General features: G+C 43.3%; 5 protein-coding genes across 6 annotated transcripts in view; 4 read left to right on the top strand and 1 right to left on the bottom strand.

The window, feature by feature from the left end:
* Positions 1-27,489, top strand: part of LOC126563791 (kinesin-like protein KIF21B) — a 106,745-nt gene that overhangs the window by 59,613 nt on the left and 19,643 nt on the right. For both annotated transcript variants that reach the window (XM_050220532.1, XM_050220531.1), the window contains exon 2: positions 18,396-18,512. In XM_050220532.1, the coding sequence (XP_050076489.1) occupies positions 18,469-18,512 (44 nt within the window). In that variant the 5' untranslated portion in view covers positions 18,396-18,468. The remainder of the gene's footprint in view (positions 1-18,395; positions 18,513-27,489) is intronic.
* Positions 820-2,352, top strand: LOC126564665 (uncharacterized protein C19orf47). Its single transcript, XM_050221752.1, has 3 exons — positions 820-860; positions 939-1,268; positions 1,325-2,352. The coding sequence occupies exons 1-3, from the start codon at positions 842-844 to the stop codon at positions 2,350-2,352; spliced, it is 1,377 nt and encodes a 458-aa protein (XP_050077709.1). The 5' UTR covers positions 820-841.
* Positions 2,761-3,586, top strand: LOC126565329 (peroxisomal membrane protein 11A). The gene is made up of 3 exons (XM_050222500.1): positions 2,761-2,820; positions 2,882-2,994; positions 3,054-3,586. Exons 1-3 carry the CDS (start codon positions 2,765-2,767, stop codon positions 3,575-3,577), a joined length of 693 nt encoding a protein of 230 aa, XP_050078457.1. The 5' UTR covers positions 2,761-2,764; the 3' UTR covers positions 3,578-3,586.
* LOC126565321 (ankyrin repeat domain-containing protein 49) lies at positions 3,992-4,797 on the top strand. Its single transcript, XM_050222488.1, has 2 exons — positions 3,992-4,203; positions 4,271-4,797. The coding sequence occupies exons 1-2, from the start codon at positions 4,011-4,013 to the stop codon at positions 4,780-4,782; spliced, it is 705 nt and encodes a 234-aa protein (XP_050078445.1). The 5' UTR covers positions 3,992-4,010; the 3' UTR covers positions 4,783-4,797.
* LOC126564494 (probable aminopeptidase NPEPL1) lies at positions 5,632-7,241 on the bottom strand. Its single transcript, XM_050221556.1, has one exon. It carries the CDS (start codon positions 7,215-7,217, stop codon positions 5,637-5,639), a length of 1,581 nt encoding a protein of 526 aa, XP_050077513.1. The 5' UTR covers positions 7,218-7,241; the 3' UTR covers positions 5,632-5,636.

Raw genomic sequence — 27,489 nt, 5'->3', positions numbered from 1 at the left:
GAAACTATCGCCGATGACTAAGGTCAGTACTGGGAAAAACGAAAAAGTTCAACAAAACTGTCTCTTGTGTGTTTTCTTGTTCTTCTTACCAGCACAGCAACAACGGACGGACACCCAGGGTCAGTGGAAAAGAGACTCCTCACACACAGAATGCACCGTGTTTCGCGAGCTGCCTTTAGCACTACTCCGTGCCCGGAGCGTTCCGGGAGTTGTTGTCAGTTGTTTTATCGCGATTGGAACGGTTTTCAACTCGGTGGAAAAGGAAAAAAATTCACCAAGAAAGACAAGCTGCTGTCCGTGATGAAATACACGCGTCCATTTGATGTGAAATTGCGCCGCGCACTCACGCACACACGCAGCAAATACTTCCGCTCTAACGCACGCACACCATACAACTGACAGCTTTCGATGCAAGCGCAACGCACAGTGGTCGTTCATCCTTCATCGGTTAATAGTTTGAGTTTGAGACGCGTTTGTTTTTGTAGTTTCGTATTTATAAACCAATTAGGTGGCAAAATTATATAACTATCTCATTTAACAGTTCATCAGTAGTATTATATAAACAAAAATAGAAATAAAGATGCAAACCAGCACCAACTGACAGGTGCCGATTGCTTTTCTCCCTTCTCCCAACCTTCGCCAAACACCATTCTTCACAAGCACTTTGACAGTTGACATTTTTCCAAGCCGAAAAAAATATTTTTGGACAGAATTGGGCGAAAAACTTCGATTCTTGTACTTTGGGCTGGAATTGTGCGTTCCTGTATTGAAGGCGCAAGCACAAGTGGACAGAAAAAGTCCGCAAATTGACCGAGAAAAGATATTGAACCGAGTGACTAAAATGCCCACACCAACGGCAGGTTGGTGTTTGTGCACGCCAGGCCAGTTTGTTTGTGTCGAGTTGCTGTGTCTAACTTTGCGTGTTATGCCTTTTCCAGCAATATGGGTAAAGTTCTTTACGAATGCAAACATTCCCTCGCCGGCGGCCGCTACGTACGCGCACGTATTTGTCGAAAATCGTATCCAGATGGACATGCTGATGGACCTGAACAAGGAGTACTTGCGCGAGATGGGCATCACGACGATGGGCGACATCATAGCGATCCTGCGCCACGCTAAGAAAGTACACGAACAGAGCGCTAGAGACAGGGTGTTGTCCGTGCCGGATGGAGCGGATGGTAGTGGTCTGCCGGTGGCAACGATATCCGCAACACAGAGTACCAGCTCGGTTAGCAATGGGAAAAAAACGGAAAAGAGTGGAGTGACGAGTAAGTGAACCGAATCCTTCACAGTGTGCCCTTGTATCATGCTCAATTCGTTTCAGGAACTGTATCATCAGCCATAACAGCGAAGAGTGAACCGAAACCACGACGCGTACTGCCGGAACATGAAGGAAAGTATAAAATCACTCTCCCCTCCGGCAACACTCCTCGAAGCAAAGAAATCCTCGAGAAAAAGGCACAGGAAACCAAACCAACCAGCAGCGTGGTTAGTGTGTCTTCCGCCCCGAAGCAGGGCACCAAGCGGGGAAGCATTTTTGACCGACTGAACTCCAGCGACAGCGAACCACCGAGCAAACTAAGCCCGAAAACACAAACAGTCCAGCTGATATCTTCCTCCATATCGAGTTCCATCTTTTCCCGGCTCGGTGATCGGCAAGCCAACGACAACGGATGCACGTCGTTCCCGACCATACGCAGCGCAGCATCAAACGTGTTGAAAACAACCAACATCACCAACGGCAGTTCCTCCGTGCTAGCAAAAATCCCTCCCGTACAGCAGAAGGTGATTCTGGTTAAAAAGATGCCAGCTAAAGCGGCCCTGCCGACCTCCTCGGAAGACGAGGATATGTCTGAGTATCCAGCAGCATTTGGTGGAAGTGGTTGTATAAAGTCAGTTTCGTTTTCCGAGGAGGACGAAGTACTTGAAATTGCTCCGAGAAAGTCACACAAACCACTAACTGTCCCCGGTTCGTCTGGCGGTCGGTTGAAGTTTAACGAACAGGAAATCTCCATCAAGCAACGCCTGGGAGGTGGTAGAATGGGAAGCAGTTCTGCTGCCACTGCCTTCCACGGTACGAAGAAGGTGGTGCACATGAAACCACAGCCGAAGATATCCCCTGTGCGGAGTGGGCTGAAATCCGATTCGATTGGAGGGTCACGTAATAAACAGCCGATTAAAGCACGGCTCAGTTTGGGCTCGCCGATGGCCTCAAGCACCAAGCCGATTGTGAAACGGATGGAAAGATTCAGTCTCGATTCGAAGATAACGAAAGTTCGACGCAGTGCACCGGTGGCCAGTAGTAGTAATAGTGGCACAGTGTTCGATCGACTAGGGTACAGCCGTAAGTGAGAGTGTATGGTCGCATTATTTTAATTTCTCACAAATAAATAAATCCACAATTAATACATGACAAATCGGTCTTGGACGGATCGATTGTACGGAATGTTTCGAATTTCATTCACGGTGGAACTGTTTGAACTTTTCTACTTCGATGTGTAAATGCAAACCACCAACTGTCAGCTGTTCAGCTCGCTCTTCTGTGCCTGTGTATATTGTTGTTATCTACGTTATCGGTAAACACCGTAATTACTTTATTGCCAGAAGATTGTGAATTTGCCTTCTTCATTCCACTCGTCTTGCGATGAACTTTGTAACATCGTGTTAATAGTTGGAAAGTTCTATGGTTTCTTCTATAGTTAACGCTTTGTTAGTGTTATTTGCGTCGTTGATACAGCTGTAGGGCAGATAGACAGCGATAGAGATGGATACCGTTATCAAGTTAAACACCCAAACGGCTGGAAAGGACAAAATTGCAAGGTAATAAGATGCGATATAGATTCATGTGATAAGAAATTTAAATTCTTTGTTTTTTTTTTAGATTTTGCCAGTACTCCTGCCGTGCTGTATGGGCCAGCAAAACTGGACCAGATGCTGTCGAAACGATTGCATTGTTGAAACACATTGAAAGCACTTTAAGCTCATTCCGCAAATGTACGTACGAAATCACTTAAAATCCAAACCTCCGGCTAACTTTTGCTTCCTTTATTTAGTGCTACGCTTTGGAAAAGGCTTCGAAGTGTTATATAGCGCAACTGGGAGCGCTGCCCAATTCAATCAAACTGTAGCAGGTCTAAAAACGAACGAACTATACGGCTATATGTTCATTAAGCTTGGAAAAATTGCATCGGGATTGTTTCTACTGGCCGACCATGTCGTATGGCTATCACGGGCTGGCATTAACAAAAGCATCAATACAACCAAATGGGTCGATCGATCGAATCGCTTCTGGTTGATATCGATCCTGCTCAATCTTTGCCGGGACATGCAGGAACTGTACCGACAGTTTGTGTACTACAGCCGATCGAACGTGCGAAATCTGCAGCGGACAATGTATGCATTTTATCGTGAAAACAAACCGCTGCTTGTCGATACGCTGAAGAACGCTTGTGACGTGTTTATTCCTCTGAACGCGCTCGGAATAGTGCCGGTGTCGAACAAAACGATCGGAATGCTCGGAGCTTTTTCTTCCATTATGGGACTGTTACCGTTACTGTATCCGAGATTAAAATTTTAGCGATAAGATGTGCTCGGAAAAGCGTGCACAATTGCGTTGTTACGTTTTCTGATGCGGTGTGGATGTGGAGGTGAACAGTGTTTTTGCAGCTATACATATACATATTTACTCAGGCGTGGGACAATTTTGTAAAACTATATTTTCCAACAATGAATACAAAGTATGATAACTATGTGCTTAAGCGTATAAATATTATTTAAAACTCTTCAAATGAACAAAAATTGAAAGAAAAATCGATTAAACGTCCGTTGTAAAGGCTATTTTCCCGTGCGAGCTTTGTTTACATTCTTGTGCCGGTGAAAGTACGCAGCCTCTTCCTGACATTTAGGCTGCGGTCTGGCACATATTAGCATCAAAACAAACCAAATCAAATGAAATTCTCCGTAACAATAAGGTGTGTTGAAATTAGAACAGGTTCCTTTCCACAATTAAAATGTCCAACAAAACATTAAACGATTGGGATACGATTGCAAAAACATTAACCAAGGATGATGTGGCTGAAGAGGACGAAGAACTGGATACACTCGAAGCACTGGAGGCAAAGATGAGTAAAGTGCCTCGTGGGATGTTTGTAAGCGGATGGGACGATGCGGACGATTTCATCGAGGAAGACAAAGATCCCAAAGGTAGCCTCGCATCTAAAATGCTCTGCGTGAAAAAGTGTAATACTAACTCAAGGTATATTTGCTGTAGCTACCATTGAGCGGCACGTACTGTGGGCTGCCGGAGAGAATAAGCTGGAAAGTGTGGAAAGCATCGTAAATCGTCAATCGAACGTTGTGCATGCGATCGATAGTGATGGTTACACACCGCTACATAAGGCTTGCTACAATAACAATCGCGCGATGGCTCTGCTACTATTACGATACGGTGCCAATCCGAATGCCCGCACCGGCATGGGATGGACACCGTTGCATTCGGCCTGCAAGTGGAATAATGCACCGTGCGCCGCCCTAATGCTGCAACATGGAGCTGATGTGAATGCGCCTTCGGATGGTGATCAGACACCGCTACACATTGCCGTTACGGTGTCGAGTTGCCGATCAACATTGCTGACGCTACTGATGAACGCACGGTGTGATCCGACACGTAGGAACAATTCGGATGAAACCGCTGAACAGATAGCGAAACGAAGCGGCGATTCTTTTCCCATGTTTGCGATGGCTCACTCTGCCTTTACGGTCGAAACTGGGGTGATCGATTAATAGAGAAGGGCGAGATAATTTTGACATACAATGGTAACGCAAATGACTGAAAAATAACGGTGCGCTATCGCGGACAGATGTTAATTCCTCCAATCAATATACCTTTATCGCTCGGTATTGAAAGCACGGCTTGGCATACCATTAACCTTTGTTTCAATGACCAAAAATACATCCTTCCTTAACCACCTATCCGGCTGGGTCATATGGGTATGGGTGTTTGCATTGTCCCGGATGAGAAAGCTAATAACTTTTGATCTGCTCATAGTATTTGCATGAAACATTCAGGAAAGATGAAGCCATTTGATACTAACAAAAATAAACTAAGAATTTCAAAAATTCTATTATTTACTTTTCGCTTCCAAAGCAGTAAAAAGCTTACATCTTTACGGCTGATTAAAAAAAATAAATAAGCTTTACAACACAAAGATTGCCAATTTTCAAAGAAAAACTCCACGGCGTGCGTCTGTCCTATCAAAAGATATTGGAATTAAAGTGCAAAATATACCCGTGCATGTGGTCATTGAAATACAGATTATGTGATGTGATAATAATTATTTTACAAAAATAAATCATATTACGATGAACCGGGAATGGGAGTAGTCGATATTATTGAAATTTCTAATTCATTTTATTTAATAGAAAAAAGGCAAAAATGCATCCTCAAAGGTGTGACAGAAAATGCATGATTGAGGAAAAAAAATCCGTTAATAAAGAAAGATCATTCATCAGTTCAGTTTCCTGCAGGTTTCGTCGTCGCTGTCGTCGTTTTCCCCGTATCAACAATGGAGCCTGTGATGCGAAAGCTTTTGCTCAGATGCTCAACCAAATCAACCAAGCGGCCGATCGGCGTTAGCCTAATCTAGGCACGCTTTTTTGAGCGGCGGTTCCGTCCCATTGCCGGACGCTTTATTTCGTAGTACCGTCGGTTGGTTCGCAATGTCCCGTAGGATTGCGGCTTTGCTATGCTCCCCAAACAGGCCAGCCAACAGTGCCACACCGTACCCGGTCGCACGCTCTCCGTTGTGTACCGGAGCGGCCATATCGATGTGCATCCACGAGCCACCATATTCGAAGCCAAGATGCGCACCAATAAACAGTCCGGCACAGCTAACCTGTGCATTGCCACGATCCATGACCGAGTTTTTCATGTCGGCAACGGCCGAATTGAACTCGTTGAAGTGCAACTCGGGACAGTAAGGTACCGGGGCCAGCATATCTCCCGTGCGACGTCCAATTTCCAGTGCCTTGTCTTCCCAGTCGTCACTGTTGGTGAGAATTGCGCCGTGGTACTTGCCCGTCGCGATACCTTGTGCACCGGTAAGCGTGGCCATATCGAGAATAATGTTCGCCTTAAGATCACGGTCCGCATACACAACACCGTCGGCCAGCACGAGTCGTCCCTCGGCGTCGGTGTTGTTTATTTCAACCGTACAGCCGGAATACAACCGATGGATATCATCTGGCCGGGTTGCCAGCGGTCCTACGGAGTTTTCCGCCAAACAGAATACCGCATGCAGGTTCTGCTTGAAGCCACTCTTAACAGCAGTGTAGAATCCGCCCAAAATGGCCGCCGCACCACCACAGTCCCGTTTCATGCCCGGCATTGCCGTCTTGCCCTTGATGCTCAGGCCCCCCGTATCGAACACAATGCCCTTACCCACCCAGGCCACCGTTTCAGTTGCACCCTTCGGCTCGTAGGATAGTACTGCCAGGGCTGGCGGATCAAGTGCCGCCTTACCGACGCCGTAGATTCCACCAAAACCCTTCTCCTGCAGCTCTTCCCCTCGGATGATCTTCGACTTCAGTCCCAGCTCCAGGGCGATTGCTTCCACCTCGGACAGGAAACCGGACACATTCATCTCATTGCACGGCGCATCAACGATACGGGCCGTTAGCCGAATGCCCACCGTCACGTTGGCAAGCACCAGCACATCTTCCTCGGTGATTTCCGCCTCGGTCGGACTATCTCCACCGACCAGCACAAACTCGATGTGAACCGTTGGCGGTGGTTCCACGTTAGCGCCCTTAGTTGTTTTTCTGCTGTACAGCGGGAAGGCACGGGCCACGGCACAGGCCGACGCCAGCAAATCTTGCTTCTCGCACACAATCACAATCGATTCACTGCCGCCGGTTGTATTCGACTGAATCAGCTTCGTAATCGAGTGTGCTCTCGAGGCGGTATTATGCCGGGACGCTTTCAGCGGCAACACAGCAACACGGGCCAAATCAAGGTACAGTGAGCACGTATCGGTAGGGGCGGGTTGCAAACACGAGACGGCCTTCGCGTACGTTTCCCGTTCAACGCGCGGTTCCAGCTTCGGGGCGATCCGCTCGAACGGTAGCTCCGTGAGATGGCGCAGCTGGCCAATGATCAGCACCGGTACGGTGTGCGGATCGGTCGTTTGGAGCGTCCGGTGAAACTTGAGCAGACTCATCGTGACCACACTTTACTACACACTCTGCGAATGGCCACGGTGGGGCCAGAGTGCGAGTGCAAAAATGCGTATAATCCGGGATTTAAGTGGCTCGGTGAATTGTTATCTAGTGGGGACACTTGAACCGAGAAGATGAGCGAGAATAAAAAAGGGGTATAAAACAGCAAAAGAAAATAACTGCCCTTTTTTGCTATGCTTCTATATATGACTGTCAAAAGTTCCGGCTGTCAAACATTCTCACGGGAGTTGGGTGCGTACGTTCGGCAAAACATAAATAGGATGCGTATTATGGTGACGGTCGATAGCAGAAAAACACACAGAAATTACAAAGAAGGATTTCATATTTTAATGAATAATTGTACAATAAAAATTATTTGTATATTTGATAAATATTTTAAAGTGTCCATTTCGCTTAGAAAATCAAAATTAACTTTACAAGCAAACAACTCAACGACTGTCGATCTGACAGTGACTCCGCCATTATGGCAGTGCTGGTCCAACCTTCCCAACACGCACACACCGCTTCGACCCGTTTTCGCTTGTGTTTCAACGCATCGGTGCCCAAAACAAAAGCGACCGCGAAAGTGTGTAGATGTTGGTCGCGTTCGTGCGTGCTTTTTGTTTCTTCGGTCGCTTCTCCCATTCTCATCGTTTTTGAAACGCGGTGCATTTTCTATTGTTATCGAAGTGAGCTTATTATGTGTTTTGCTTCTGCGTTTTTTGTTTTGTTCATTGCAAGCACAGCCGGGTGGGTTCTCCCTTCCCATTCGCATCAGCTGCTTGTCTAGAATAAGTGGGTATTCGGTTGGTGTTCAAAAAATGTTTGTGATAGCTCTATTATTTCGGCCGATAGTTTTCCACACGAAAAGTACCAGCAATTTTACAAAAAGCGTGTGAAAAGTGTGAATTTGAAGTGAAATTTGAGGTTGTGTGAGGTGTAAAGATGGAAGAATATTAGTGAAATTACTTGTTTGCAAATTACCTAACGGAAGTTCAAGCGAAAGCGTGCAACGCAGTATACGGCGTAAAAATCAATAACAGCGTAGGGGTCGAGCTGAACCGAACAGAAAGCCACCGAAAAAAGCTTGGAAAAAGGAAAACCCGAGTTTGCGTTATGTTTTCGTGCGAAGCGAATTTGTATAGAAAAGGCATAGTTTTCGTAGGTTATCTACCTTACGTGGTGTGACCTTCGGGTTAAGAGGTACACCCTCAACTAATGAGTTGGGCAGTTTTTCTAATGCATCTAAAACGAACGAAAGGCCCTTTTTTGTTTGGCCTTTTTTGTCCGTCCGTCCGGAAGGGATTCTTGTTCACGCCACAAGAGCCCAGCAAATGCAAATCGTTCCGTGAGTTCTTTGTAGCATGTGTTGTTGTAGCTGCTGCCGCTGCTAGATTTTTCGGTCCATTTCGGCACCACAAAAAAATTAAAACTTGTTTGCAAAGCTGCGAGGTGCGTAGCGCGAAGAGTGTGGTGGTAATGCATTTCTGCAATTCTGTTTATCGTAAAGCTCCTCGTGCATCCAACAGCACTGCAGCGCTGCATTTCTGGATGCTGAACGATTGGATGAAACAGGTTTTTGATGGATAGGTGATTGAGGGCCTAACAACTTACTTGACTAACTGAATGTCCGTTTAGTTTCTTGTTTGTTCTTTTTTCGGTGTGTTTTTGGTAGAACTCCAGCAGAATACACTTGCCAAAGAATAGGGCGTAAGCTTCTATATTTCCTTTACGATTTTCACACAGTCGGTTTAATCGGACACAAGAGCTCTAATGTTCAGCCTAACTGTTTTCTGTGCTAACTTGATCGATGCAGAAGCCAGAACCGGTATTCGCAAAGAAAAACAAAAAGAGAAGAAATGTACAGGAAAATGTTAAAAGCAAATGTATGTTGTCCAGTGAGATAAATTCAACCAGAATTACAAGTTCCATTTACGCCTAGACGAAGGTATTAAGGTGTTTGCAAGGTGTTACTGGTTTGAAGTTTGTCTACCATTTATACGAAAAGTCTGTGCCTAATTTCGGAATCCCGTTTCGTCCAATTCAAGTAACATGGATACGTGTTTTTTTCTGTGATTGCGATTTTCTAGTGAAACATTGCTTTTTGGAGAAGAAAAAAAAGAAAAATTCATCAATTTCAGTGTTTGTTTGTTCACGTGTGAGGGAAAATCGTGAGCTTTTGCACCACAAAAAGAAGCAAAAACCCTCACTCCGTTCGGAAAACGTATGTTCAAAATTGAAGGAAATTCGGTGAACCGAACCGGAAGTGGAAACGACCGTGCAGCAGAAGCCCTGTTCCAAAGCCAAGTAAGTTAGTTGATGCCGGTTCGAAATGGAAATGATGGTGGGCAGTTGTGATGGGTGGGTGGGGGGTTTATTGGAGTTGTTTTGTCCCGCCTCTGCGGAACCTCCAGTGAACCGTGGGTCTCGTAGTGGATTGTCGTCTTGAATGGGCCTTCCTCCGCACATATTCATCCGCACGGTTCACATATGGCAGACGGTGTGCATGTAGTTGTTTCGTTTGCGTGTGTTTGTAAAAAGGGGACCGTGCAAAATCTTCCATGACAACCAAACGATCCGGGGAGTTTTGTAATGCGTTGTGTGTAGCAAATTACATCGATTCGCGAGGTTGGTTGAACGACGGAAATTTGTGTAAAGTTACTTGTTATCCATTTGATGTAGAATGTTTTTTTATAAAGAGAATTCCTTTATCAATCAAACTTTGTAACGTAATCCGAGAGCATAAATTGTTGTAGGAAAGGAACCAAAATTGAAATTAATCATTTTTTCGGTGGGTTTTGCTAACGATTTTGTCTAGAAGGCTAGGCTTGTACGTGCTAGCATCACAAGTTAAGTTTTGACACCTTTATTGATCATTGATAACCACTGCGGCTGCCCACTTGCAGACTGACCCGGTTAATTTATCCCGAATGTGACAAAACGAATCCGTAAACCTTATGTTCCTTTACCGTGTGTGGGCTGTCGTCTCGTTCGATTTTGGAATCAACATCGGACATTCGGACACGATGTGTCTCTACCCCTCAAAAACTCGGAATGTGTTGTGAAAGATCTTCCGAACCAGATCACATCCACTGCCGTCCGTCGGAAGCGAGAGTTGACCCTGGGCCTCGTACTGACTGCTCAGAGGGGTTAGCTTTGGTCCGCCATTACATAAACGACAAACGGTGCCTACCGGTGCCTATATGTATTTCATTGAGTAGATTCGCTTGTAGATTTTGCGGGGGTTGATTCATGTTCAATCCCCCGGAAGGCCACGGCATCATAAAAATTGTTTTCGCCCTACGTTGAGACATGGTAGGGTGCATTTAGAACACTCTGGCGAACCCTCGAGAAAATGGCTGTGCTTGTGCAGGAAGAGATGTCTGCAACAAATGCGAAATATCCCTGGTTTTGGGCGAATACTTTCATTCCTAATTCCTAGGAGGGGTGTGAGTGTAAGTTATGCTTTTGGGAGGGATATGTTTTCAAGGACATACCCTTGGCATCAGCGAAGTAGGCTAAACCAATGACAAACAAATATTCTAACGGTGCCAAAACAAATCTTGTTTCGGCCCCTCTAACTGCACACAGAAATGTTGTGGAAAAGGCATCGTTCCTTGACTGTTTATTTTAATTTGGTTTTGTATCCTTTAAACCGTGTTTTGCCGCTCTCAAAACTGGTGACCCTGGTGGTTTAGTGGTGCAGCTGTCAGTTGCTAACATAAAGGAGCTGGAATCAAATCGCATCTGGACCCGCTCGTCCTTTACGTCACAATTAAGAAATACAAGAAAAAAGACGATTTTTCTTCAATCCAATATGTGTTACTACTATTAACTAGTGCAAAAGAACAAAAAGTTTTGCTTGTTTGTGGGAGGAGATGTGTAAAAATCTATTTTTTCAAAACTCATTCCTCAATGTGATAAGTTTTGGGATTTGGTGGAACGAAATAAAAAAAAAAAGTTCAATATCAATACCACCACAGGCCTCCCTGAAACTCAAATTATCGGCAAAATCATGCTGACAGGAAACCGGTTCTAGCGGATGTGTTACGACGGGGTGGTTTGGGTGCGAGTTTTTGTTGTTGTTTTCTTTTGTCTTATTAGTATTTTCATCACCCCGGCATCTCATATTGATTGGAACGTTTTATCGCGATATTTTTGTTCATCGCGAACAACCGGTTGTTTGTGGCTTTAAAAAAGTTATTTGAATTGTTTTTTTTTTTTAAATAAAATACATTTTTTCGTAGCTCTCTATTGCCCTCTACTGCAATGTTTTATTTGAAGGTTAAGCAATTTGGCTGAGTAACAAAAATCAGGAAACGATTTTTTTCAAAACGTTTGTCTTTTTTGTAGTATGAATCAATTAATATTGGATGCATATCCACCCCTTCAGGGCAAAAAAAGAGCTCCCAAAACCATGGCCAACAAATGCGTTTACACGGCTCGTCGTCTCTCCAATCGTGGATTTTGTACGGATCGTTGCATTTTCAAATGTTGCTTCAAAGTTGGCTCCCCTCACCAAAGCTGTTCGGCCACTGTTTAGATTCAGTTTCAAATTTCCTTTTCCTTTCGGCCCCCAAAAAACGCTTGGTAAAAGCGGACGCTGTTGTATGCGTATTGTCGATACAGCCGTTTCATGTGCGGCAAAAGCTTCGCGAAATTTCCTTGCAGCGCGAAAAGAGCTGGCCCCTCGCTTTGGGGCCACGGCCGGCTGTTGGATTTTGCTGGAAAAGCGCATTGCTTTGCTGCTGAACAAAAAAAAAAAAATGCCGTTAATGCCAATGGTGGGAAAGCTGGTGAGCGTGAGCGAGGGTAGTCTTAAGGCCGGGCTACATTGATCGTACTCGCAAGCGTAATTTTTATATTCACTAGCGCATCTGGCGGCGACCAGCGCAAGCTAGATGTGGGTATAATTTAAGTGCCAAAATTATTCATGCTTGGTGTCTCATCAATTTTCGACCAGGCTGTCTGTATGCCGTTTGACATGTTGATCAAAATCAATAAATTGCTACAGGTCAGGACGCCGAGTACTGCGGGGCAAATCGTCATTTCATGATCCTGGAATGAAAAAGAAAATTCAGTTAAATACTTCCCTTTTTTAATTTAAATTAAAACAACAGAAAGGTCGACAATCGCGTGATAATTCGGTCATGCTAGCCGTCACACCGGAACCACAGTGATAATAATAACACGTGCTATTTTTATATTAAATGTATACAAATAGGCCGGTAAATTTTGCTTACAATTTTATAAAAAAAAAAGTTCTACCAAGCAATATGACAAAGCCGTTCCTCATGAATAAAAAAACTCGCTCTATACTAAAAACCGCTACAATACCAAAACGAACAACCAGTTTCACACACTCTGCAATGTAGTTTAAATGATGAAATAGATGGACAAACCCTACAACAAATTATTTAAGCACTTGTGAAACCTACAAACACTACATTTTTCAATAAAATGTTCAGCTCAATTGCGGCCCCGAGCCGAGCCGGCGATTCACAGACAACAGTTCACACACACACACACACAATTTTCGTTAAAAACAGTTGTACTTACTATTTTTTCATTGCGTCCACTGCTTCCTGCTTGTTCCATGGCTAGAAATACAATATGTATGTTAAATTACCACATATTTTCAAAAAAACATACACGACAAAATATCGAACATACTCACCGAGCTGTTTGTTTACTGGTTTGTGATCAAAATTATAGGCTCCTCGACCCAAAACGCTTTTTGACAGATAAATTATACCAGCCTCTAGCTTCGACCCGCCGCCGCTAGATGGCGTATGCGTTCACAAAAATTACACTCAGGAGTACGATCAATGTAGCCCGGCCTTTAGTCTCTATGATCTGCTTTCGACCACCGTTAAAAAATGGGGGAGCTTGATTTCTTTAGCAATTTTTCTTTCTGTAATTTGATTTTGCTTCATCCATTCATTCGCATCTTCCTTTTTGTGCCATATTTTAGACACACATGTTAACACCTTCTTGTTTAATTCACTTCATCGGGAGTTCTTCTTCTGCTGGAGTAAATTAATTTTTAATCAGTTTATAGCTTCTCCTACAAATGGGAGGTAGTTAATACTTTCCTGTTGTGTTTGCCGAAGCTTCTTAAGCTATCCCAAAAACAACATCATCCAGTTCAAAACAACGGAATAGGTCCCAAGAAGCGGTCACGTTTTTAATTTTATCTAAACCAGCCGAAGCCTCCATTTGGAGCTCACGCTTTGAACCTTCGCCGAGTTTTGAGTCCATCTAGAGAGTTCTGCTTAAACAGCGACGAATCAAATTTACTCGGTGCATTACTCGTACTGCTGTTTGGACACTATCGCCCATTTCCGCCCATGGAAAAGCGATGAGGAGGGGAAGTGTGGCGGGAGAAATCTTGTGGTGGGTGGTTGGCGTGTTGCTCTGCCGAGAAAACTGAAACTGAGACTGCATGCGTGCCACCGTACAGACAACGAACCAAACCAGTTCATAGCAGTAGGGAAAAGTAGGTTTTTCGACGGACGGAAATGGTGCAGAAGTGGTGCAAAAATAATGCAGCAGGCGCGAACTAGTTTCCGCGTGCAAACTAATCAGGATCAGGTTGGTGTCCTATTTTATTTTAAATTGCAATGCTTTGCTTCAACTATATTTTTGTCTAATTTATTAAAGATTGTTGCTCTTGGTACGATATGACAATTTATTGAATTATTTTTTCCTAATAAAAAATCCTTTTTATCGATTGGAATTTGTCGGCTTAGAGACTACTCCAGGCGCCTGCACGCAATAAGCCATCAACCATCAACATATGATGGATTGTGACGGATGGAGTCCACTTTTAATGATGTTTTAATGGAGATGGTTCATAGATTATTAGTCATGCATTAACCAAACACAGACTCTCTTTCGATGTACGTCAAATTACAATAGAAAACCCAATGAAGTAAATTTAGTTTTGTTCCGATAGTCAATTAATAAACTATCATTCATTTAGAATTCGGTCACTCATCACAGGCTGTAAAACGAGAAAATTCTAACATCAAACGAAAGGTTTTTTAAATTTTTCTTTTATTGCAAAATTCAAGAAAAATATATTTGTTAAGCTCATAAGCTGCCGCACAACTGGTTTATCCCACTTCAGTAGCTGTTTTTTCCCAACAGTATGCATGTTGGGCAGTTGGCAAATCGGGCCATAGCTTAATTGGGTCTTTATGAGCTTTAATGTCGTGTTTTTTGCCCACAGCTGCAGATGGCTTGCCATACCATGAGTTTGCGGGCAAATTTGTCCGCAGAAAACGAACTTATTGGCCAGAATCCTGCCTCAAATCTATTTTTTGTTCGTTTTGTCATCCATAAGAACGCAACCCGCGTACCTCATTACAACCTCAGTTTGGAGCACGTGGTTTGTGGAAAGACGATTTTAATGTAGCTTTCTAGTGATGCTTTGACGTTTCCGAAACCGTTTCAAAACATATTCAAAAGTAGAAGACGCGTTTCTGACAAATTTCCTATTTTTCTCACGGACTAAGTTGAATTTTCTAAGTGGAGTGTGAACAATGAATTGTCTACGTTGCAACTTCATCGTTAATAATGACTGAAACAAGCACGATCATGCCCAAAACCACTCCATAAAAGGGAAGAGTGCTCGAATACCTACTCATAGGTGTCGAAAAATTGTGAGTGACCGAAATCTAAATGAATAGTACTTTAGTTTTGTCCCGATAATATCTTTTCTTGAAAAATAGTTTCAATATTTATCAAATGACGGCAGATATCGCGCTCTGGAGTTGGATTTGTTTTTCGATCTTGGTTTCAGAATAATTGGAATACATAAATTATTCTATCGTTTACTGTTCGGAGGGTCCACGAAGTGCATATTCTAAGTTCGAGGACCTAGCTGTAAAGTCACCGACCAATCTTCACCTGTTCACTGGGCTAAACATCAGTTTATCGTCTGTTTTGATTCTAAGCTGGCTCCAAATAAGTTCATAACGCTTTAAAACTCATCGTCTTCGTATGCACTATCTTCAGGCTTGTTTATGTAATGCACGTTACGTATTAATACTATATACGCTTCTTATGAACTTTTATGACAACATACTTAAAATCAACGAAACCAAAATAAATGAAAAAAATGCATTATGTTTATTAGTAAGGCGTCAAGAAAGTGTAGAGCCACCCTGCGAGGCGACATTCAGATGCAGAATAAAAATTACATCATCGTAATGATATGGGGTTATGTTTTATCGAGCGTATCTGTGTTGTTAGTTGCTTGGGGAACCTGCTGAAGCTTTCACACCACGGGAGGTGTTGAAGTTATGAGTGTACAAAAACTTAATGAATGAAACGTGCCAGTTTAGCTTTTCATTCATTAAAAATGTATACTTGAATGATCTAACTGTTTAGATGAAAGAGAATAGATTTTGTAGAAATACTGAAAATTACTTTACTTTCACACACTTTTTTCTCTTCCGCCGGAGTGTGTATTATCACCACATTTACACAGCATTGCAGCAATCAATCAGAGAGTTTGGATGAGATTTGGATCAAAACGGCGTTCAACATCAACAGCTGTTGATTGCTTCCACTTCCCTTTTTCTTTCCTTCATTGGCTCGTCTATGCACGGTGTGTACCTTAAAATAAACTATAAACACACACACCCGTTTGCCAAGATGAAGGGCCACAGTGAAAACTTTGAGGTTTTTCTTTTCTTCCAAGATGTGTCTCGCTTTTTGGAAACGAGTCGCGTGTGACAAACGAGAGATTGCTCTAAATTTGATGGCCGGGCGTGAGTGTTTAGACACACATTAGGCAGTTTAGTTTGTGGTTGCGTCTTGTGTGTTAGGAAATCCGCGTGGAAAGTTCGTTCAACTCTTGCTTCCTGATGTGCCTGCGCAAACGCTCCCCCTGGACACGTGAAAATCTAATTTAAAAATATGTGTACAGGCCGCTAATGTTGCCGTTGCACTGGTGGCGATTTTGACACAAAAGATAATTAGCGAGCGATGAGTTGAACTCTATCGACTATCGCTTTCGCTATTGACAAATTAATTCTTGTCGTTGTATTCATCAAGTACTGAGCTGGTCAGATAAACTTATCCAAAGTTTTGTTAAACATATTTTTAAACTTATATATGGAGCTTTATATCATCCACCGATTCAAATAAGGGAACCTAGACCATCGCTTTCTACGGTCCATTACGCAGGAGTTTATCGCATCGATTAGTATTAAAGCACTTTACAACCATCGGTTGAAGCCATTAGCGAGAATCACATCATTTGTGTCGAAAAAAGGGAACAAAAGGCAGGGGAGCAAGCGGCACATGCTTTTCGGTTCATATCTAGTTTGATAGGTTTATCATAGGGAATATGGGCAGATTAGGCCGTCAGTTAGCTACATATTGTTTCCCGAAACTGAAACGAACTGAGCGCTGTGTGTCACACTGTTCGTTTTTTGAGGGTTGTTCTGTTTGCTGTTCTGGTAGTCAGACGATCATCAGATATTTATTTTTACATCTTTCTTTGCTGGTTGGTTTATTTATGAGATTTTGTTTGAGGTTTCTTGTGTCTGTTATAAACATCCAAGAATAAGATCGATCATGCGTTCATCAAGTGATTAAAACAATGAGCAAATTTTTCTACACAAAGCATAGAATTTAGAAAATGTTTTTCTAAAGTCAATTTAAAATTTCACATTATCAACAACCTCTCATCCCCCTAAAAAACACAATGGGAGGTTTGGTTCAAATTCTTCGCGTTCGCTCCGTTTCCCATCGGAGTACCAGTCAGTCCACTCCACATAAAACCAACGAAGAGTTCGTCATGCGTAGACAACGTGGGCCACATCGGCCACGTGCAATTAACAATCCCAAGGGGGAGCCTACCAAAACCCCAAAAAAAAAGTCACTTATTTTTTCCTAATTTACGGCGTCGATAAAATTGTTTTATTTTGTATGTTTTAATGCTGCTTATGACATGGCTTCTTCCTCGAATGTGGTGAAGAAAAGCTATTGTTGAATGGTGTTACCGGTATATTAACATTTTTATCATGCTCTCTTATACTTACGGTGAAACAGAAGAGAATCGTTTCATTTTTATGGACGTCAAAGTCATGCATTTTAGTACAATATTATCTCCACACGCCACAGTTCAAAAAGAGTTCGAAAGGTTGTGTTGAGAAGATTGTCACAAAGCAAAATACATTTTTCGTCGATCACGACATTTGGGAATGTGTGGGAATGCTCAAAGGTACTCTTTCCCTTATCCTGTCTGAAGAGTGCACAAGCTCCATTTAAAGAGTGTTTTGAACAGAGTTATTTTAGAAAAGTAAAACAAAAACGCTTTTGGGGACTGTGGAAAGCAAGATATTACGTGTTAGACAGCCAAACTGCTTGGTTGGAAACGGTGTCACCCATTGTCACCTTTCGCTGCCCCATCGGAAGTAAAAATACATAGCAGTAATTTATGACGCAGTGTCTAATTCGCTCTACGCCCTTCCAACGTCGCCGTCACCGTCGAACCCGGTCAGCACCTTCCTCACTATCAGCGTGGTTTGATCTTCGTGGTTCAAGCAGTAGCTTGAATGTTGGTTTGTTCTTCATACTGTAGCTATCCGCTCGCGAAGAGTTTAAACGTCCGACACTCGTTACACCACAAGTTCCACACCTGAGAGAATATCAGAAGTACTTGCTGCTGCTCGTTATGCTTCTTTCTTTTCGGGTGTGTCGCTGTAAATATTCATGAGCCGGTGGGAGATTGTATTGCTTCCTTCCTCAGCCCGGTCATCGTTAGTTGACGTTTAGAATTTTGAACACTTGCTCTTCAAACGCAGGGGTGGATTGGATACATACAGCCTGTTGATGATAATTATACCGTTCTGGTGCTTTTCCTTTTTCCATTGATTTCTAATATGTATTTTGTTTTCTTTTTTCAGACGTTTGTGACAACTTTTCCGTAAGGTGTCAGTCAGCCTCAACTCACAACACTCACAATCCTGCCAGAGAAAAACCCGGAAAAGAGAAAAAGAACGGAGCTTTGTAAAGTAATATAAATCGCCTCTTACAAAGTATACAGTGCCAGTACAGTTCTTCCTTCAACGCAGCAAAACCAAGCAATATCATAGAAAAAAGGGAAACACTGCAACTACCTCGGCCGATACAGCAGTGTTTGTGGCGTGCATGGGCAGCAGCAAAGATTAGAGAGTTCAGTTAGAATCAAATTTCTGGTCCTACCATTTTAGGAAGTTACACAAAAACGGCAACATGCCAGACGAAGACAAGGAATCCTCTGTACGGGTGGCCGTCAGGTGAGCATCATTTAATACTTACTATCTACTCACACTTCCAATGCCTCCAATACTTTACATTTCTTGGATCCTTGCAGATAGTTCTCTATAGAATATTTGTAGTTCTAGTACTCCTCTGAGGTATAGACTCCGTCAGAACTGACTATTTCCTTTTTCGTTCCTACCTTCGGGACAGGTGGATGCTCAGAAGGAAACCGATTGAATGAGCTGTCCAAAGATCTCACTATTATAAAGAAAATCCAGCCTTTAAAGACTTTTTAACATAGCTCAGCACTTTAATGCATCTACAATGGTTTATCTACTAAGCAAAAGCACAATGGTGTGATATGTTGTTCAATAATTAAGACAATGCTATAACGACTCTAGGATCAAAGCGATCAAACCAGCAAAAGGACTCAAATAAACGGGTCTTTATTTACTGTACGACTGGTAGCTCTGTATCAACAGTGTTGCTGCTAAAGTTTATTGATTTAGGTAGCTGCAAGTCATAGCCATTTGGCGTTTTTTAATGTCTCTGCTTTTGGAGCTGTGTCATCATCGTCAAACATTCCCATTCCCGGGAAGGGGCATACGTATATTTGTCTTGTCCTCCGGTAGGGGTTGTCTTTTTATATCGTCGTAGCGGTAGCATCGAACGCGTAGCAGTGAAAATGGCTGTCCATTTTCATTGCCACTTCCGGGAAGGGATGAAACCAACCCTACCGACACGAACTCACTCCCCGTAATGTTCTGTCCGTGTGTGTGTGTGTGTACAAGGGTGATGTTCGTGTTGTATGACGATCACGACTTGATGATGATGTTGATAAAAATGATGTGATGTTTCGTTTGGTTCGTTTCTTTCGGATGCAATTCAAAGTGCAACATCGTGTGGTGGTGTAGCGGCTCGACGTCTGGTCATATTCGCGTTTGCACTTACAAATGTTAAATTATGTTTCAATTGAGTGATTCGAAGGCAAGCTACTAGCCCGCATTCACTTTGGGCTTCGAGCTGATTACTACGCTTTGGTGAAGGTGAATGTTTGTCCGTTTCAAGTGGATAATGTGGTTTATATTAGTTTGCAATACCATTCACCAGAAATGCCTCAAGTTTGCAACAAAATGTGAAACAAAATTTCTACATGAACTCTCATTACTTATTGGCATTTTATATGTGTTTTAGAACCGAACATTCTCTTTTACTTTTACCATTCACTTATCTAACAGTGCATAGTGCTTCTTCTTGTACAGTTTTACATGTTCAAGGTCGGCTTCAGTGAGGGCACGGATCGTCTATATTACGCTACCGAATTTACGAGTTGTTTACTTTTCAATTTTCCTTGACCGTTGAATAGACGGGGGCGAACGTGTGATGTTTGCTAAGCTTATTTTCATACTACTGATCAAGCTAAACTAATCGCTTGTCGTCTCTATATTCTCAAATTACAAGATCAAATAGACTCTTCCATTTTGATGGTCAAATTGTGACCTTTTGAATGTCCAATATAAAGTTGAAGGATTCCTATTTTTGAAGAAAATGGGGCTAAAAATATATTAACTATAAGAGTGGTTCTCTTCAATTTTAGTCTTATCAAACTATCTACTAATGTCTCGACGTATATCGCACACGAACGTCGGTCAATTGCCTGAAACTGCGTCGTGATTAACCGGCGAGACAGAGCAGTGTATCGTGATCAGTATCATCGTCCGATAAACTGATAGCCCTAACCTAACCAACTAAGGTCACATGGCCTCCACCTCTTTGAGCCGTTTGTCCGTCTGACTCATCGCAGTTTATTCTTCCTTCCACAAGTGGAGGTTTGGAAGGGTTGTTTTTGTTGGCACCCTCCGAAAATAGGGAATCTTATCTTGTAACCTTGCCGATAGTTCGATTCAAATTATGGACCTGCGTGGAGCGTGTGCGTGTGAGGTAACTGGCGTTTCTTTCACAAGAAAACTGGCAAGATTTCACGCCCCATGGTCATATCCACACATCGTCAATCACATTCGCGCGCGGTTCCGTGCGTCGAAATATGGATGAATGGAAAATGACACGTAAGCAGAAGGGGGGGGGGGGGGGGGGGTGGTCAGGAGTGTTGGACCGGACGATTACCTCATGTGTCTACGGGTACCCCAAATGCCGGAACGTGTGCTGCGCGTGAGCGTTTCGCACTACGCAAATCGATCGACCGTACCACCGGCTTTTCGCTTTCGATCGATGATCGTTCCTAATTCACCGAGTATTATTCGTCGATCTTTACTTTTTGGGATAGCCGACGGTTGTAACCATAAATGTAGATTTAGTGAGACCGAAAGACCGAATACGAAAAAGGCCCCGGACGATGTACATCCGCTGATGGAGTTGTTGATTCTTCCGTCCAAGTTCTATCGTTGGTCGCTGCTGCTGATGTGTATGATGGGGTTGTTGCTCGTTTGTTGCCTCTCGTGTTTGTAACGGATGCCGTTTTTTTTTTTGGAGGCAAGCGGTGAAACATTTGTGCAAATATTGGGTCAGTTTTGTTTTTCGGAGCAGCTTCACTCAGGTGTTCAGGAACTGAACAGCAGTGGATCATCATGCCATTTCCTCCTTGGCATAGCTTTGAGTGATGGTTTTTTAGGATTGTTTGTTTTATTTTGGGATGATTTAAAGCGCTGTTTGTATTGGATCGTTCCCCCTTGGCTTTCTTGACAGGCAAAGATAAATGAAGTTCGTGGCATTAGAATTAGGTTCTTGTGGCAGTAGTATAGTGATCGTTTTTGTTAAGTGATGTTGTCAAATGAGCAATCAACTCACTTTCTTCTCTGGAATACGTTTCCCAGTTTCTCCACTAAGGTTAGTTGCAATGAAGAACGTAGCATTTGATGGTGAGTGAACAAGCGGGTCATCGAATGTATCTAGTCCAACGCCAACGTGAATGGAACCTCGGTGAGTCTCGGTCTCGTGCACTAGACACGGGACGACGAGTGAAAAATAGGACTAGCAAATAGGAAAAAAGGAGATTGTCCATCGCACCGCCAGGCGGCTCCTAAAATTAGGCGTCAATCTTGCGTAACCTCCGCCAACTTAACGCAATTACGAGCGATGGGTCCGTTCCGTGCAATGATGACCGCTTTTTGCAAGTACAGTGCGCTTGTAAAGTCCGTTATTCATGTTACCGTACGCCAAGGGCCGTATTGTGCGTTTGTCACAAGCCAGACAACTCGTGGGAGTGTTATAGAAAAATTCTTTTCGTATTCTTGCTGAGCTTTTACTTTATCGGACATGACAACTAGTGGATAGGCTTCTGACGTTTGAAATGAGCGTTGTAAGTGGACAATTTAATGCTCGAGAGTGTCTGTTTTGCTATCGCTTGTCCTAAACATGGGAAGCAGTCGATTGTGGAGACAGTTAGATCCGTCACATTATACGGAACATAAGAAAGTGGAAAGCACAAAGCACTTCTTGAAAGAAAATCGATTCGATAAGTCTTCACCGAGAGCGGTTGGAAAGAGATAGCAATAAAAAGAGTGGATTGATTAGGGGACCGTTTTCCGAATAGATTTTGGTGACATTTCCACCACTTTTTCTAATACACATCGCTAAAGCAGCTCAGCACGCACCCGGTGAAAGTACTTTCACTGATTTTTTCTTACAGCTGCAGAGGCAGTTTTCACCCAACGCAGTGTGTTTCGACTGTGTAGGGCCGACGGTTGGTTTGATAAAAGATTGAATTGCCGGTAGCCGAGACGATTGTATCGAATTTCGATTCCGCTTGGTTTGTGAGCGTAAAGAAACCTTTCCTCAGCTGTTGAAGTGCTCTTGCTCTTGGTGAGGGTATTTTATTGGAGTTTTAATGAATAGAATACCGCATTGGGTGTCGGAATTTTCTTACCATTGCGCCAGCCAGCGGTACCATTAAAACTTCAGTGCTGGTTGGTGGCACCTTGAAACGGTGGAGAGCATCGATAACTGCTTTAATCTTATCGATTTTTAACGATTTATTGAGAAATCTGATTTAGCTTTACAAGGTCTTGTAAGGTTGGACGCAACGTTTCATTAGTGCTTCGTAATTTACTGGATTGTTGGCGTTGGACACACCGGTGAAGCAATCCAAGGACCACATGCTAATGAAGCCTAACACTCGGTGCAATGTTCGGCACGTAATTTGATCTGTGGTCGATTAGCAATTTCTCGGCTTGCGAAACGTTTAGCTACCAATATCCGTGTCTTCCTGTTGGTAGGCATTTTTGCGGTCGTCTGCGGCGGTCTCCTCCTGAATTACAAATCAAACGGTTGCGGTTTCCTTTGATATCAGCCAGTAGTTGATAGGGCGGCATATTTGTCACCTCAATAGAGAAAGGGATGCGTTGCGGTTTGTGGGGTTTGAGGTTTAGAGTTCTCAGTTATCGTTCGATACGTACCTCGCTTGTTTGTTTAATCGTTGAGGTTTGTAGTGCAGCTAAACAGCACTATAGTACGATACTGGTTTCGATGTTCAATGCCAAATTGTTCGTTATAATAAATTGCCCTGTGTTGATGTGTGTCTCTCAGCGCAACCATCATGGTATAGTGTTAAGGTCAAACTCTCAAAAAATGGATCATAGAACAGATCTTTTCGGCAGCACCTGTTGAGTTGCGTACAAGCGGCTTAGCATTGTGCTGTATTGGCAATAAATTTCCACAGGCTGGCAGTTGGTCGTTGGATGGGGTGGCATGGAATTTGAATTTGAATGGCTTCCTAATATCCGGATATTGTTAGTTACCACCACCGCTCAAATGTCAACAATGCAATGAAATATAAAATCACAATAATGTGGTTTACCCTCTCTCTCTTTTCATTAATCTATCTGCCATCTGTACTTCGAACCCTTCTGTCGACCTATAAAATGGCGTATACAGGTTAAGGCACCGCCATATTACAGCACTTAGCTGACACGAGGTCGTCAGACCTTGTGGAGGGCTAGAATTTCAAGTGCAAACAGCATGCCTGCCGTCTGCCGCCTGGCGCTCATCAGATCAAACCCGAGAGCGCACGAGTAAGCGCGTGTGTGATTGAATCATGTGGGAACTTTAAAATAAGCGTCAGCGTGTACGTTCCGAATCCCGCCTTTTTCGGCCATGCCACCCTTCTTGACCGTGTCTCCCAGCTCCGTCTCCGGTTGCGGGTGATGTGTCGGGATTAAAATAGACCATTATTTACGCGTATGCGAAGAGACGTCCCGGCGAGTTGCGCACACATAAAAGCGACCTTCCTTGTGGTTTTTGGGGTGACCTCTTCTTTTTTTTTTATTCAGAATTCAGTAAGAGGTGTTGTGCTGAAGTAATCGCTCAATCACAACAAGGTGGAGGTGCAAAGTTTGTTTGGTGATGTTTGAGTTTGCGTCACTTAGGGCTAGCGAGCATACGAGCGGCAAACTAATAGACTTGACACGTCCATATAGTAGCAAAGTGGGAATATGTCGAAGATGTCACCGGAGGTATTTAAATAGCTCTATGTTTGCTGTACTACCTGTGCTTCTTTGGCGAACACTCAAGGATTTTACCTTACCAAGTTGAGCTGGCGTCCATTCGAAGCTAATTACGAGCGCCCTGGACATCTCATGAGACCCGCGTGTACACCTCCATTCTCTTTTTCGACTAGGACCACCCATTGGACGGCATTCGGATTTCGTTTGGATCTTGGTTATTCGTTCATTTATAGCTAAATTGCAAGTAAAAAACTGCCCAGTTCCCTCGTCCACATGTAAGAGAGCTGTATTTGTTTGGCGTTTGAAACAAACGCGCTTGAAAGTTGGTCGCGCAGTAGCGTGCGAGTGACAATTGATTCTTTAAATATTGTCCTCCGGTTCGTTTCTCGTTATTTTTCCTCCCTCAAAAAACAACCACTTTAAACAAGCCGTTTGTTTCGTCTCGGTACTTGAGCTAAGGTCGGCGAAAAACTTTGTCGAACCGAGGCACAGCGGGCGACATAATAGTGCATGACACTTTGAAGCCCAACCAAAGGAAGGGAAAGCACACCCGTGTCAGTATGCGTAGAGGCATGTTTCTTGGCGTGCGCATAAACAGTGAGTCTGTTGTACGTGTCCAAGAGGAGGCTGAGCTTAGGCGTAATGTTTGCGTGTGGCAATGATGCTTGGTAAATATAGGATTGGCCCATGCTGCTCGGTGCGTTGCGCGTCGGAGGCGGTACGAGAACATTACCACCGTGCTGTTTCGTAACTCTGCCGAAAAGCGGCCACTTTGTTGTGGTACCGTGACTGTAACCACATCGTACACCACACTGCATGAGCTTTATTTGTCACTTTACTCCGACCCAAGACGGTCAAACAGATAGAGAGGGGGCCAGCGCTGATCGCTGTATAAATATTTGACCTTAAAGGTTAATTGATTGTTGAAAGGATTTGTTGTAGTTCTTAGAGAGATAAAAAAAAACTTAGTGTTTTATGATAAATATGCTCTAAAGAGTGTAAATATGAGTCAGATGAGATCATACAAAAGCTTTTATAAGAGAGGCAAATCCAATTTTGCACCTATGTTCCGGACAAAACGAACCAAAAATGGAGATAAATGTCTTCAAATATTTTTCTCCCCATCATCGGAAGTCGCGATTGAAGGGCGGACAGCTTGTGGTGGTATTAATTAAACGCCCCGTTTTTGGTACCGCCGCGTTCGAACGGCAGGCTCTCGCATCCTTGATCGTCGATCGCAAGGTAATGGTTGAGGTGAGTGAGCTTTTACGATCTTTGATGTGAGCTGCACAGGTCGACCCGGATTTTTATGCAGAGTGCAAAACATTTTTTGGAGCATTATGTTACGACTTCCCTTCGGAGCATTGCCCTTAACTCGAGCAACACACTTTCACATGGCATGACGTCGTCAGGTACCGACGTAATAGTGTGTTTTTTTTTATTGCTTGTTGTTCTACTTATTCACTTTCCTCACGGAAAACTTATGTTCGTACGTATAATGGCGGTTGATCGATCGCGTGTTTATGCCCTTGCGAGGGCTACTTGAACAAATGCAAAGCGGCCATTAATTTCTCTCTAAAGCCGGCGCTGTATGGAAAGCAGAGGGAAGGCTTGAGTTGTGTGTGAAGTGAAAACTGCACGTCGATCGCTAGGCCGTGAAAGGGAAGCGGAAAATCGATCAAGAACAGGAAATGGCCGTATTTTTCCGGCACGCCCGAGAAAGGCGATAGTTGGGGCGTTTCTGGTGCACGATGCACCGGTAGAAGAAGGAAATCATCCTCCGCGTGAACCAGATTTGAATAATTGAACAGTGGAAAGAGAGGTCTCTAATGTGTGCATGCAAATTGTAGACACACACACACTCACACTTGCAAGTGCACTGCACACGATTAAGTGGAATTAAGGTGCATTAATAGATTAAGGGAAGGCGGGTTTTTGCATGCGATGATGATCGGCGGGTGGCGTATGATTTGTTTCCCTTCACGCAACCATTAAATGCTTAATAGCCGTTTTGTCGACCGGTTCTCGTTGAAGTGCAGTGCAGTTGGGGTGTACAAAAGAAGGGGGAAAAAATTCTGCTAAGGTACTTAACACTTGTAAAGCTCTTGGAAGTGTCAGATTTAATCTTGAATGTTATAAATTAGACACTGTCTGTCGTGTCGATATCAAAGCCAATAGAGAGAACAGCTGCATATGGCAATCTCTAGTGAATATTTATTTGTAAACTCAATGTTCCGTATTTATCGTAAATTGAATTTGTGTCTGTACAAAATCATCTTGGGTAAACCAAAATGATCAATGAGGTTGAGGGTTAATTTGTATGATCTTTAAGGTTAACTCACTACATTTCTCCCTCCATCAATAATTCCTGCCACGAACCAACCGTCTGGATGTCTGTATCCACGGGCACGGACCAACAGCGTAGTTTAAGTCGGCTTATGTCAATAAAATGAAATGAACCCGCGGTCCAATGCGGCATCGTTTGTGTGTCAACCGGTTCGATAAATTAAGCGCGACATGAAGCGAATTTGTTAGATACCCTTCCGATCTTGTAACGGTGCAGGGTGGTTAATGGAAGGAAAACGTACACTTATCATGTTAATGTTGTACCCCACTCCGGTCTGGGGTCAGCTATTGATTAAGCAGAAAAACGCCGAACGAACAAAATGACCAGTTTTTTGGATAAAAACGCTATCTTAATTTAAAAAGAGGGATAATTGATTAGCGGCGAGTGATTTTTTTTTTTTTTTTTTTTTTATTCATCAGGGACGGCCAGGCCGTATTGCTAGCGGCGAGTGATTAAATTACGCACATTTTATCTAGACGAGCGATAATGTGTATGAGTGTGGCTCATAGCTCACCCACCAACCCACCAGCTTCCGGACATTGATTTTTATAAGTCTTCGGCTGACTTACGCGAACCAAGTTATGTTCGTTAGCGTTGTTGTGATTTAATCTATCTTGTTTTAAGTTAATTGGAAAGGAATACAATGTCTTTGATTTGGTTAATGCTGTAATTAGCAATATTTGATTAAAAATTCAATTAGCGGCTGTTTGCGCCGGTTAAAATTCAGTGAAGGGGGAATATAAATAACTCAGCTGAAACAAACGACTGCTGCATAATACAACTTCCCTTTTGAGATGGTTTTGGACAATTCTTGTTTGTCTTTTTAATCTAAACAAACGGGAAATTACTTCAGCTTAATTTTACTCGTGAGATTTGTAGTTTACATGAGGCAGCTGATGTACGACTCTTTGTTGTGAGCTTCGTGCCATCTTCGGTGCCCGTCATGTCATCATCATTACAGTCGAAACTTCTCCACTGATGAAGTGAAGTGCACGCAACCGACGCCAATTTCGCTTCCCAACCAACCAACCATTAGTTCGCGCAAATCAAAACACAAAGCTGATGGACGAGTGCATTTCTCTCTTGCGATGCCCCTCTGTTGGTTGCATCTTTTATGCGCGGCTTGTCTATAACACGACGAGACCCGCACGCAATTCAATCGATCCAATTAGCTATTATGGATGCCACCGATGCCGATCGAACCCC

The sequence above is a fragment of the Anopheles maculipalpis genome, chromosome 3RL (assembly GCF_943734695.1).
Source record: "Anopheles maculipalpis chromosome 3RL, idAnoMacuDA_375_x, whole genome shotgun sequence".
Lineage (NCBI taxonomy): Eukaryota > Metazoa > Arthropoda > Insecta > Diptera > Culicidae > Anopheles > Anopheles maculipalpis.
This window is presented reverse-complemented; position numbering and strand designations above follow the sequence as displayed.

Excerpts from the sequence above, each read along its gene's own strand:
- LOC126564494 (XM_050221556.1), bottom strand. The coding sequence starts at position 7,217 with ATGAGTCTGCTCAAGTTTCACCGGACGCTCCAAACGACCGATCCGCAC.
- LOC126564665 (XM_050221752.1), top strand. Across the intron at positions 1,269-1,324 it reads GGAAAAGAGTGGAGTGACGA|GAACTGTATCATCAGCCATA; the intron begins GTAAGTGAACCG and ends AATTCGTTTCAG.
- LOC126565321 (XM_050222488.1), top strand. The coding sequence starts at position 4,011 with ATGTCCAACAAAACATTAAACGATTGGGATACGATTGCAAAAACATTA. Across the intron at positions 4,204-4,270 it reads GGAAGACAAAGATCCCAAAG|CTACCATTGAGCGGCACGTA; the intron begins GTAGCCTCGCAT and ends TATTTGCTGTAG.
- LOC126565329 (XM_050222500.1), top strand. The coding sequence starts at position 2,765 with ATGGATACCGTTATCAAGTTAAACACCCAAACGGCTGGAAAGGACAAA. Across the intron at positions 2,821-2,881 it reads GGAAAGGACAAAATTGCAAG|ATTTTGCCAGTACTCCTGCC; the intron begins GTAATAAGATGC and ends TTTTTTTTTTAG. Across the intron at positions 2,995-3,053 it reads TTTAAGCTCATTCCGCAAAT|TGCTACGCTTTGGAAAAGGC; the intron begins GTACGTACGAAA and ends TCCTTTATTTAG.